At 39.1% G+C, this 13,962-nt stretch overlaps 1 protein-coding gene across 2 annotated transcripts in view; it reads right to left on the minus strand.

Moving 5' to 3' along the window:
- DZIP3 (DAZ interacting zinc finger protein 3) overlaps nucleotides 1–13,962 on the minus strand; it is a 99,653-nt gene that overhangs the window by 26,326 nt on the left and 59,365 nt on the right. For both annotated transcript variants that reach the window (XM_063099816.1, XM_063099824.1), the window contains 3 exons: nucleotides 4,965–5,127; nucleotides 3,414–3,509; nucleotides 3,128–3,255 (listed from right to left, as the gene is read on the minus strand). In XM_063099816.1, coding sequence (XP_062955886.1) covers nucleotides 3,128–3,255; nucleotides 3,414–3,509; nucleotides 4,965–5,127 — 387 coding nt within the window. The remainder of the gene's footprint in view (nucleotides 1–3,127; nucleotides 3,256–3,413; nucleotides 3,510–4,964; nucleotides 5,128–13,962) is intronic.

A 13,962-nucleotide genomic window follows, 5' to 3' on the forward strand; every position in this document is an offset into this window, starting at 1 on the left:
CTACACTGATGGCACTACTTTTTTGATCTTTGATATTACATGACATATCTAGATTGGTAAAAGACAAAAGTTTTAAATCCTCAGCTATGGGTTCTTGTAAATTTATGTATTTCATCAAATTTGGGAAGTTTTCAAGTCATTTCTTTGAATACTTTTTCAGTCCACTCTCTTTCTACTCTCCTTCTGAATCTCAAGTGATAAGAATGCTAGCTCTTTTGTTGTAGTCCCACCGGTCCCTGAGACTCTCTAATTTTAATTTTTATTTTCCCAGTCCATTTTCTCTTTGCTCTTCAGAATGAGTAAATTCTATTCATCTGTCTCCAAGTTCACTGATTCAATTCTCTGTCCCCAAGTTCACTTATTCAATTCTCTGTCATCTCTACTCTACTACTGACTATATCCAGAAGATTTTATTTCAATTATTGTATTTCTAGTTCTATAACTTTCATTCTTTATTATAACTTATTTCATTACTAAGATTTTCTAGGTTTTCATTTGTTTCATGAGAATTCAGCTTCAATGAAGCATTTTTATGATGGCTACTTTAAAATCTTTGTCAGATAATTCCAACATCTAAATCATCTTAATCCTCTTATTTGTTGGTCTTTTCTCTTTGATGCTATGATTTTCCTGGTTCTGAGTGTGAAGAGTGTTTTCTATTGTAGCCTGGATATTCTGGATATTTTGAGACTCTGGGTTCTATTTAATCTTCCTGTTTTTATCAGGCAGTTCCCCTGTTGAGGTGTAATGTAAAGACCAAGTGGATATGTATGCTCAGCTTCACAGTGAACCTTGTCAACAGCCCCAGCAAAAGTGGCCACTGACTGACTCATGCTGCCTCAATGCAGACGAGAGGTGTGCAATGAGCTCCTCACTCAGGCCCACTGACATCTTCCCATGAAAGTGGGCACCAACTCACACTGTCTTTTTGTCTTTAAGTGGAGTATAACATAAGCTTCCCACTGGGCCCGCTGACAGCAGGGAAGAAGAAAGCAAATGGCTGACTCACACTGCTTTGTTATTGCAGGGTGGAGGCAGAAGCTCAGCTCTCTGCTGTGCCCCTCAGACACCAACTGAGGGGAGAGGGAGGAATGGAATGCCAACCAGCTCCAGGGGTGGAGACTTGGCTTGCCATAGTGGGGAGTAGGGATGAAACGTAGTATTGACTAGTTTCACTTCATACTGCCTTGGTAAGTCTCACTGATGCTGGGTAGATGTAGAGGCTCAGCTCAGAGCTGGACCACACTGATACATCCTGGCAGAGGAACTGGAACACTACCTTCTTCTGCCTAATGGGGAGTAGAAGACCCCAGCTCAGTGCTGCTGACACAACCCCAGCAAGGGAATGGAACTGCTGCCACCTATTCCTGTCAGATGGGAGAATCAGAGTGCACTGCCTATTCTCAATGGGTAGTGTGGGGGCCATTGGTGTTTGGATGGAGTAGGGTGGGTATTTTCAAAAAGGCTTTCTGTTGTTATACTTTCCTTTCCTGATCTTTGGCTAGAGGAAATAGGCTTTTCTTAGAGGTTTTTTTTTTTTTTTCTGTGCTTATTGGCAATTCCAGGTTGAAGGCTTCTGCTGTGCCCTGTCTGGAACATACTCAAATGGGAAGCAAGAAGAAAACTTACTGCCATTTTGTTCCTCAAGTTCCAATGTCTTCAGACAGCATACTTTCTTTCACATTTCAGAGTGTTCCTATGTTTGTTTGTTGTGTAATGTCTGGGGTGTTTAAATTGTAAGAGGAAAGGACTGTGAGGAATGGGGCTACTACATGTTGGTGGACCTAGAAGTACCTCTGTTAAATGTAATTTTAATCCTCACATGTTATTCTATACTCTCCATTAGCCCATAATAAATGTCATACATCTTGGTATCTTCTACATGTGTCTTGAATAACTCTTCTGACACAGTGGGTACTTGATAGATGTTTTGTGAATGCTCAACACAGAATGTTCGTTGTGTGAAGACATATGCATCCCCTAAACTGACCTGTTTGTAGCCTCAAGCATACAAGGGTACCTGAGCCAACTGTCAGAGCTGAGCAGGGATATCCTCAGATGGTGAAGGAGAGAGGCAGCTCATCTACACTGATGGCACTGCTTTTCTGATCTTTGATATTATATGACACATCTGGATTGGTTATCACCTTCCAGGCTAAAAGACAAAGTTTCAATCCTGAAGTACAGGTTAAGCAACTGCAGCCAGCTTAGTTTGCCCAAGCTTTCTTAGGTCCTCATCTTCTTCTAAACTTGAAGGATTACCCCAATTCCAGTAGGTAAAAGTCTGAAAGTATTTACAAATGAAATCATGTTGTCAAACTATGGCATCTGGTTCTTCCCAATAACCCCTTCAAGTTGGAGATGGAATATGTGGGAGAAAATTAAAGACCTCAATCTCTGCCAAATATTTCTCCAATTTCACAAGAAGTATCTTGGAATCCTTACTCTAAGACATCCCCTAGCCTTTGTTTATTCTCCTATTACCAGTCTAGGAAATGCAATGAATTTCACAAGTGACTTGTCCTGTGGTATTACTGTTTATAAAAATAATTTGTTATAAACTATGCTACCATTTAAACTGATACAGGTTGGAGGCAGTACAAAAAGAATAAAGCAGGTAACTAATTTTTCCTTGTTAAGTAAGTCAGAATTTTTGGTCTCAGGCATTTAATAATTAAGGTTGTAGAAGACAAAAGATTGGTATGGGTGAGAAGAAGAGTCTCTGTGAATTTGGTTTGTTTTCAATAGCTCAGGATTAGAACTGATTCCATGGGTGTCGTTGAGGAATGTGATCATCATATGCTATAAAGAAACAATCATTGGTCACATTTTTACAAATTAGTCATGACCTGAAACAATTATATTGCTCATGTAATTCTATTATCTTCACACTTTTTCAGCCACTACATGAAAAACCTGATATACAGAGTGAGCAGCTGTTTAATTCTCAATCCAGCTGGCAAGACAAAAACATAGTTGGTTTTTAAGCCCCTGCAGCCCTATGTTTGGGAGTTCCAAAAATGCAGTCACAATGCCACCTAGTGGCTACATAGGGATTATCTATTAAAGATACTGTTTATTATGGAGCAAACAAGAATTTCCCTTTTATCAAAAGATTTGCGCTTACTTGGAAACCTTATTGATTCCAAAAGCCACTTGTTGGTTAAGAGATGCGATGATTTTGTCTTTCTTTTTAATCTGCATTTGGTTTTCTTGCCATCGAAAAGTTACTGTCTTCAACTGTCTTTTGAAATCCTGATCAGTGAAAAGTATTATTTCACAGTTAATTCTGTTCAAGTCACCAGAAATTGAAAGAAAAAAACAAACTGGATCCTTTAAAATATATATATATACCATTAAGTTAACATTTGTAATAATTCACTTCCCTCAGATCAAAACAAAAAAGTACTTACTTCACACTGATGGTGCAATTTATAAAGCTGCCGTTGATAAGCAAGCCTTTCCTTTTCAGTTTCTCCATAGTCTGCAGTTACCTTGCCAGTTGAACCCTTTTAAGCAAATGGAATATGTATGTCTTTAAAAAAAAAAAAGCACTCACTCTCTTTTTTAAAAAAGCACTAATACTTTAGTTATTTAAAGGGGATTTAAAGTTGCCATCTAACTCCTACTCATGTTTTACGTCTCAACTTAAACACCAATTCTTTGATTAGTTTAGATAAAGCCCCCTCCCCCCAGTTACAGCATTCATTAAACAATAATACCATTGTCTGATGCTGCTATTACTGTCTAACACTACCTGCATGCTTACCATTTTTTAAACATTTTCTTTGTAATGCTTTTAGTGTCATAAGAACCATATGAAGTGGGAACTCATTCCCAGTTTAGAAATGATAACATAAATAACTTGCCCAAAATCACACAGACAATAAGTGGAGAAGCCTAAACTCAGGCAGTCTTAATTGCCCAAGCACTTAATTATCACACTATATTATCTTAGTTTAATGTTCAACTTCTCCACTAGATTGTAAAGACTATAATAGGGACTATGTGGTTAATAGGGGCTAAGTGGTTTTTGAATAAATGAACAATTTTCAAAATGTGGAAAACATATTAATTCTATTTTTGAGTTCTCAGGGCAATATATTAAATGAAAACCAGAGGCCCCAAACATAAACCTTAATGTGACATCCGAAGCTAAGAATACATTTCAGTTAAAATGTACATATTCTAATATTATAACTGGAAAGAAAAAAAAAGGTACGACAATTATATGAATGCTGTACTACCAGCCAGGGAATCATGTGTACTAACTGCACCCTTAGACAATTTATATTTCTACATACTACATAGCATTATATTTAAACCTCAGAACAGGTTATCACTGAATTCTCATGGGTGGGTAAAACAAGATGTTTTTTTAAAAAAGTTCATTTGCTTTGCCTAATTAAGTGCTCTGTTGAGCGCTTACATCAAGTTTATATGCCTTTTCACATATAAATACATCATTCTAAGCAGTGAGTACCAGGAAAGGAACAAGAAAAATATTGTTGTACATTAATATTTTTTTGTAGACATTTCATGGTAACAACCAGGTTTAATCAAAACAATGAAAGTAGCTGTATTTTATAAAACTATTTTTCTCATGACATTTAATCTAGTGAGATTATGCTAGAGTTTTTTTTTTTTCCTTATGGAGTTTAAAAACCCTTTGACCCTTTACATAGAATGCATTTGTAATCAGCTTTGCCCAATAGTTAAAGCCAGGAAATGGCTTTAGGGCTAAAGTGAAAAATTTCCAGCTCCTAGGATTTTTTCTTATTCTTTTTTTCTTTCACCTATTCCTCTTTACCTCTCTTTCTGTTTTTTCTTTCTCCTCAAAAACACAACACAAATCACAGGGCTTTTCAAGAGCCATGCTTTCAAACAGTCCTGGGGAAAACAAGGTAAGAACTTCCTTTCTGGAAAAAGGAAAGCAGGGTTGTACCTTCTCCAGTTATGCTTACCTGCTCTATCATGTCCAGAATGTGCAATTCATCCAGGCTATAGAACTTGTCTTCAGTTGCAGAATCTTCTTGAACATCACTTGCATCCTCTTTCATAAATCTACTGACTGGGTATGGATTTGCTTGTTCTTTCAAGTGCTCTTCTCTTTCTACCATATATGGTCTATAGTGGTGACATAATCAACGTGATCTTTTATAACTGTATAGTGCTTTTCATCTAAGCTATTGTTTCTCAAATTAGTACTGTACTGTTCTAATGAGATGCTCAGCATTAGAAGGATTCATGGTCAAAGTATGAACAGTGCTCACACTGTGTATTTCTCTTTAAGATTCACAATGAATATTAGCATATGTGAGACAACACTCGAAGTACCTATTTAATTCTGTTCATCCAGTGTTTTTAAGAATTATGTGACCACAGAGCTCATTTTTCAAATTATAACTGTTAACATTAGTTACTTTGGGAAACAATACTTTGAGAAATATTGGCAAGCACTCCACACCTGCTATATTATTTTACCATCACAACATTCATTTTTTCCCCCACAATATTCTTGACAGGTAGGGTGGTTTAATCAACTTCAGTGCTTAGGTCCAATGTACATTTAAATAGAGGGTTGCAAATAGCAACATAAAGTAAATTGTAAAATGGAGTTTTCTTTTATAACAGGATTTTTTTTTTTTTTTAATGTAGTAGTAGGACTGGCCAGTTAGCTCAGTTGGTTGTAGCACAGTGTTACAAAACCAAGGTCAAGGGTTTGGACCCCAGTACCTGCCAGCCACAAAAAAAAAAAAAAAAAAATAGTAATAACGATTTCAGTACTAACAGCGACCACTGAAAAAATAAAAGTACTCTTTACATATAATGGCAATTAATCAGTTTTTATACTCATGTATAAAATTGAAATGCAGACTACTATCCTTTCAGTTGGCCCACTGTTCAGTAGCTATAAAATTCCTTCCTAATCTCATTGAATGGTAACAAGAACTAGTACATTTACTTATAGTATGATATACATGACTTGATTTTACTAGTGAATAGAGAACCCTAGGGTGCATTATTGCTTTGTTAGGACACTGAGGTCTAAAAAAAAATGACATCTAATGCTTATAGGGCTGGTTTGTTAGCTCAGTTGGTTAGAGCAAGGCCCTATAACACCACGGTCAAGGGTTCAGTTCCCCCTACCGGTCAGCTATGAAAATAATAAAATAAATAATGCTTGTAGAATAATTCATAAAACACAATATAAACAGTCATTAGGTATCACTGGGATGTTCTAAAGTGACTCAAATATTTTGGAAAATTCAATAAAATTGCTGTGTGGACTACTCATTCTCAAACCCAATTAATTTTCTAAATTATCTGAAGAACTTTTTAAAAATTAAATGTCTCCAGGCACTCCTACAACTTAAAAAATATAAATACATTTGCATTTTTTAAAAGCTCCCCAACATTATTCCTGAAATTTTTAAGTATGAAACAAATGTGAAAAACTGATAAATGAATCAGGATGATAGGTATTATTGGGATGATTACACACACACACACACACACACACACACACACACACACACACACACCTCTTTACTTTTGTGTATATTTGAAAATTCTAATTTAAAAACAAAGCTCCCTTGAGTTTCAAGATGGCGGCGGCTGCGGCGGCTGGCGCGGAGTAGCTGAGGTGGAAAAGGTGGCCACTGGGCCTCAGGCAGCCGGGAAACTTGTGGACATTTCTCTGGCCATCTCTTAAGGGAGGACTGCTGCTGCTGGCCGGTCGTGGGGGCTCAACGCCACTTTGCCCCCGGCAGGAGAGGCTGCCTCATTTACAGGCAACAGCTTTGAAGTGTGGAGCAGGAAAAGAACTGATTCTTAGCTGCAAAAGTGAGTCTTGAAACAGGGAACACGGCGCCAGGGCTGCTGTGGATGCAGCCAGGATCCCGGAGGCTGGGGCCGCACTGAAGGCGGCCAGCTGCCCTATCCAGGATTCGAGGTTTCAGGCCGGCATTAAAGAAGACTCCTGGGAGCGCCCGAGCGGCGCCGCGACTGAACAGCCCGAGGCGGCAGCGCCGAGAACACGGAAGGCAACAAACCAGAGACAGAGCGAGCGCCCGACCTGGCACAGCACTGTGAGTGATCCCTGGCACAGCTTTGTTCGGGGGGTGGATGCCCACGCGGCTCCCCGCCTGCACCACCAGGCCACTCACTGCCCCGGTGCTGCCTCCATTTTCCCAGGTGCGGGCAGCTCCGCCCTGCTCGGCCATCACTGAGCCCATTTGCTTGGCCTGGCGCGGGGCTTTCCGGACCCTGCGGGCCGACCTCCTCTCCCACTCCCTCCACGGTTCTCTGGCAGGGCTGGGGGTGTGGGGCGTCCCGACCAGTTTTGGGAGGGCTAGGAAGTACGGGCGGGCCGACTGTCACTCCACCACACCCTGGACTCCGGCCCCGGTAAACTTCCTGTTATTGGGAGGCAGATACCATCTCTGCGACCACCAGTTTGGAAAAAAGCCTAACGAATTTCTGGTTGGGAATAGTGTGGTAGGAGAGTTCCCAGGTCTGCTTGAACCTGCCGGAGAGCAGGCTGCAGGCGGGCACTAGACTCGGTTTATACCGGGGGGATACAAAGGTGAACAAGACCCGAGAAAGATCTACACAGTGCTACAAAGGCACCCAGAGAGACTGGTCGTCTATGCCTAGCAGAAACCTGGTAGACTTCCTGGGCGAGGCGGTGCTGAGCAGGGTCTTGAAGGCCCAGCTGATAGACGAGGGGTGCAGAAGACACGCCCCAACCCAGCACAGTGTGCACAGAGGGGGGAGACGTGCGGCCAGGGAGGCGGAGACTCGACAGAAACCACACACACGGTGGGGTCGCCACTGCACGATCTAACAGCCTGGGCCAGAGCACACTGAACGGGGAGAAGTCCTGTACAGAAAGTGAAAGCTCAACAGAGATCACACACCCTGTGGTACGTGATCCACCAGCCCAGCAGAGTACAAGCTGACCAGAAAGGTGGATCCCCGGAGAAGCCCAAGACCCAAGGCAACCACACACACAAGACACTAGAGGCCAACTGAGCAGTCACGGCGGGAGCCATACCAAATTGGCAACCACAGCAACATCCTAGTTAGTCATTAGTCTTAAACCGGTGGACTGTGAAACCCCCTGCCACAAAGAATAAACACCAAAAAAAAGACACCAGAAATACAAAAAATCAAGAAAGTACACCACCAAAAGTTAATAAATCTCATACTCTAGATCCTATAGAACAAGAAGCCCTTGAAATAACTGACAAGGAATTTCGAGTGATAATTCTAAGGAAACTGAATGAGATACAAGAAAACTCAGCTAGACATCATGATGAAATGAGGAAAAGTATACAGGATCTGAAAGAGGAAATATACAAGGAAATCAATGTCCTGAAAAAAAATGTAGCAGAACTTGCTGAACTGAAGAAGTTATTCAGCGAAATAAAAAACACAACGGAGAGTTTAACCAGCAGGCTTGTCGAAGTTGAAGAGAGAACCTCTGAACTTGAAGATGGGCTGTTTGAAATAACACAAGCAGACAAAAAGAAAGAAAAAAGAATCAAGGACATGGAAGAAAATCTGAGAGAGATATCAGACAACCTCAAGCGCTCAAATATCCGAGTCATGGGTATTCCAGAAGGGGAGGAAAATGGAGATTCCATTGAAAACATATTCAACAAAATAGTGGCAGAAAACTTCCCAGGTATAGGAAAAATCACAGATCTTCAGATCCAGGAAGCTCAACGATCTCCAAACGTATTCAACCCAAAAAGGCCTTCTCCAAGACATGTCATAGTCAAATTGGCAAAACTCAGAGACAAAGAGAGAATCTTAAAAGCTGCAAGAGAGAAGCGTCAAATCACCTATAAGGGAGCCCCAATCAGGTTAACATCAGACTTTTCATCACAAACCCTAAAAGCTAGAAAGGAATGGGATGATATTTTCAAAATACTAAAAGACAAAGATTGCCAGCCAAGAATACTCTACCCTGCAAGGCTATCCTTCCGAAATGAGGGGCAAATAGTATATTTCTCAGACAAACAAAAACTGCGGGAGTTCACTACCACAAGACCACCCTTACAAGAAATCCTCAAGGGAGTACTGGGTTTGGTTCCTGAAAAATAACTACCACTGCCATAAAAACCTAAGAAAAATCTAAACCCGCTAGTACAATAAAACTGGCATTCATGAAGAGAAAACAAGCTAACAAAAACACTATCTACAACCTAAGGAACCAACAAACAAAGAAACCAAACAGTAAATCAGAAAGCAAGGAACAAAAGACACCTAAGACAACCAAACAACCAATAAAATGCTAAGAATAAATCAACACCTTTCAATAACAACTCTTAATGTTAAAGGCTTAAATTCCCCAATTAAAAGACACAGACTGGCTGACTGGATCAAAAAGCAGGACCCAACTATATGCTGCCTACAAGAGACCCACCTCACCCATAAAGATTCACACAGACTAAGAGTAAAAGGATGGAAAAAGATTTACCATGCAAACAGAAAAGAAAAACGAGCTGGAGTGGCTATTCTTATATCTGACAAAATAGACTTTAAACTAAAAACCATAAAAAGAGACAATGAGGGACACTACTTAATGATAAAAGGACTGATCCATCAAGAAGACATAACAATCATAAATATGTACGCACCCAATGTTGGAGCAGCCAGATTTATAAAACAAACTCTATTAGACCTAAAGAAGGAAATAGACACTAATACCATAATAGCAGGGGACCTGAACACTCCACTGTCAATATTAGACAGATCATCTAGGCAAAGAATCAGTAGAGAAACACAAGATCTAAACAAGACTCTAGACCAATTGGAATTGGCAGATATCTACAGAACATTCCACCCAACAACCTCAGAATATTCATTCTTCTCATCAGCACATGGATCATTCTCCAAGATAGATCACATATTAGGTCACAAATCAAGTCTCAATAAATTCAAAAAAATTGGAATTATCCCATGTATCTTCTCAGACCACAATGGATTAAAACTAGAAATTAATAACAAACAAAACTCTGGAAACTATACAAACACATGGAAATTAAACAGCATTCTACTTAATGACATATGGGTCCAAGAAGAAATCAAGCAGGAAATCAAAAAGTTTATTGAAACTAATGAAAACAATGATACATCATACCAAAACCTGTGGGATACTGCAAAAGCAGTATTGAGGGGAAAATTTATTGCATTAAATGCTCACTTCAGAAGAATGGAAAGATGGCAAGTGAACAACCTAACACTTCACCTTAAAGAACTAGAAAAACAAGAACAATCCAATCCTAAAGTTAGCAGACGGAAAGAAATCATTAAGATCAGAGCAGAACTGAATGAAATTGAAAACCAAAAAACAATTCAAAAGATCAACGAATCAAAAAGTTGGTTTTTTGAAAAGATAAATAAAATTGACAAACCATTAGCATGGCTAACAAAAAAAAGAAGAGAGAAGACTCAAATAACAAAAATTAGAAATGAAAAAGGCGATATTACAACTGATTCATCTGAAATACAAGGAATCATTCGAGACTACTATAAACAACTATATGCCAACAAATTTGAAAATCTGGAGGAAATGGATAAATTTCTGGACACACACAAGCTCCCAAAACTGAACCGTGAAGACGTAGAAAATTTGAACAGACCAATAACAATAAAGGAGATTGAAGCTGTTATCAGAAGGCTCCCAACAAAGAAAAGCCCAGGACCAGATGGATTCACAGCAGAATTTTACCAAACATTCAAAGAGGAATTGACACCGATTCTTTACAAACTATTCCAAAAGATTGAAACGGACGCAAATCTCCCAAACTCATTCTATGAAGCAAACATCATCCTGATACCAAAACCAGGTAAAGATATAACCAAAAAAGAAAACTACAGGCCGATATCCTTGATGAATATAGATGCAAAAATCCTCACTAAAATACTAGCAAACAGAATACAGCAACACATACGAAAAATTATTCATCACGATCAAGTGGGATTCATCCCAGGGATGCAAGGTTGGTTCAACATACGCAAATCAATAAATGTGATACACCATATTAATAAACTCAAACACAAGGACCATATGATCATCTCTATAGATGCTGAAAAAGCATTTGATAAAGTTCAGCACTCATTCATGACAAAGACCCTCTATAAGTTAGGTATAGAGGGAAAGTATCTCAACATAATTAAAGCCATATATGACAAACCCACTGCCAATATCATCCTGAATGGGGAAAAGCTGAAAGCTTTTCCTTTAAGAACAGGCACTAGACAAGGATGCCCACTCTCACCACTCCTATTCAACATAGTGTTGGAAGTACTAGCCAGAGCAATCAGAGAAGAGAAGGAAATAAAGGGCATCCAGATTGGAAAAGATGAAGTCAAACTGTCCCTGTTTGCAGATGACATGATCCTATATATCGAACAGCCTAAAACCTCTACAAAAAAACTCTTGGAATTGATAAATGATTTCAGCACAGTAGCAGGATACAAAATCAACACACAAAAATCAGTAGCATTTCTTTTCTCCAATAGTGAACATGCAGAAGGAGAAATCAAGAAAGCCTGCCCATTTACAATAGCCACCAAAAAAATAAAATACTTAGGAATTGAGTTAACCAAGGAGGTGAAAAATCTCTATAATGAGAACTACAAACCACTGCTGAGAGAAATTAGAGAGGATACAAGAAGATGGAAAGATATTCCATGCTCTTGGATTGGAAGAATCAACATAGTGAAAATGTCCATACTACCCAAAGTGATATACAAATTCAATGCAATCCCCATCAAAATTCCAAAGACATTTTTCTCAGAAATGGAAAAAACTATTCAGACATTTATATGGAACAATAAAAGACCACGAATAGCCAAAGCAATGCTCAGCAAAAAAAATAAAGCTGGAGGCATAACACTACCTGACTTTAAGCTATACTACAAAGCTATAATAACCAAAACAGTATGGTACTGGCATAAAAACAGACACACTGACCAATGGAATAGAATAGAGAATCCAGAAATCAACCCTCACACTTACTGCCATCTGATCTTTGACAAAGGCACCAAGCCTATTCACTGGGGAAGGGACTGCCTCTTCAGCAAGTGGTGCTGGGATAACTGGATATCGTTATGCAGGAGAATGAAACTAGATCCATACCTCTCACCATATACTAAAATCAACTCAAAATGGATTAAGGATTTAAATATACACACTGAGACAATAAAACTTCTTAAAGAAAACATAGGGGAAACACTTCAGGAAATAGGACTGGGCACAGACTTCATGAATACGACCCCAAAAGCACGGGCAACCAAAGGAAAAATAAACAAATGGGATTATATCAAACTAAAAAGCTTCTGCACAGCAAAAGAAGCAATTAAAAGAGTTAAAAGACAACCAACAGAGTGGGAGAAAATATTTGCAAAATATACATCTGACAAAGGATTAATATCCAGAATATATAAGGAGCTCAAACAACTTTACAAGAAGAAAACAAGCAACCCAATTAAAAAATGGGCAAAAGAGCTAAGTAGGCATTTCTCTAAGGAAGATATCCAAATGGCCAACAGACATATGAAAAAATGCTCAACATCACTCAGCATCCGGGAAATGCAAATCAAAACCACATTGAGATACCATCTAACCCCAGTTAGGATGGCTAAAATCCAAAAGACTATGAACGATAAATGCTGGCGAGGCTGCGGAGAAAAAGGAACTCTCATACATTGTTGGTGGGACTGCAAAATGGTGCAGCCTCTATGGAAAATGGTATGGAGGTTCCTTAAACAATTGCAAATAGATCTACCATACGACCCAGCCATCCCACTGTTGGGAATATACCCAGAGGAATGGAAATCATCAAGTCGAAGGTATACCTGTTCCCCAATGTTCATCGCAGCACTCTTTACAATAGCCAAGAGTTGGAACCAGCCCAAATGCCCATCATCAGATGAGTGGATACGGAAAATATGGTACATCTACACAATGGAATACTACTCAGCTATAAAAACGAATGAAATACTGCCATTTGCAACAACATGGATGGACCTCGAGAGAATTATATTAAGTGAAACAAGTCAGGCACAGAAAGAGAAATACCACATGTTCTCACTTATTGGTGGGAGCTAAAAATTAATACATAAATTCACACACACACATATACACATACACACACAAACCGGGGGGGGGGGGGGAAGAAGATATAACAACCACAATTATTTGAAGTTGATACAACAAACAAACAGAAAGGACATGGTTGGGGGGGAGGGGGGGAGGGAGAAGGGAGGGAGGTTTTGGTGATGGGGAGCATTAATCAGCTACAATGTATATCGACAAAATAAAATTAAAAAAAAAAAAAAAAAAAAAAAACAAAGCTCCCTAGGTGATTTGATCATCATCCAGATTTGGATCTACAATGCAAGCAAAATGAGCAAAATGATTGATGACAGTGTTTCATCTTTATTAAGTTGTTTTTACAGCATCTAGACATAGCCTGGAAAAAAAAAATCCTTGGATGATGAAATATTTTACATACCAAGTGGATCAGTCCATTAAGAAAATATCACTACAAGTGATAGCTTTAAAGTTAGTAAAAGATGTTTTTGATGCCATTTTAAAGATAATTTATGTTTTCAGAGTTCTCTGAAGTTACTAATACTCAGTTAGCAAACATTTTGAAGTGAATAATGATTTCTTCATTAAACTGTCTCTACCTTTCCTTCACGTATTATACTGTCATAAATTATATGGTTGCTTAATATATCTCACAGTGATCTTTTTTTTTTTTTTTTGTCTTTTTCGTGACCGGTACTCAGCCAGTGAGTGCACAGGCCATTCCTATATAGGATCCGAACCCGCTGCGGGAGCGTCGCCGCGCTCCCAGCGCCGCCCTCTCCCGAGTGCGCCACGGGCTCGGCCCTCACAGTAATCTTTTGACATTAAAACATTTCCATTAAAGGATC

The sequence above is a fragment of the Cynocephalus volans genome, chromosome 1 (assembly GCF_027409185.1).
Source record: "Cynocephalus volans isolate mCynVol1 chromosome 1, mCynVol1.pri, whole genome shotgun sequence".
Classification (NCBI taxonomy): Eukaryota; Metazoa; Chordata; class Mammalia; order Dermoptera; family Cynocephalidae; genus Cynocephalus; species Cynocephalus volans.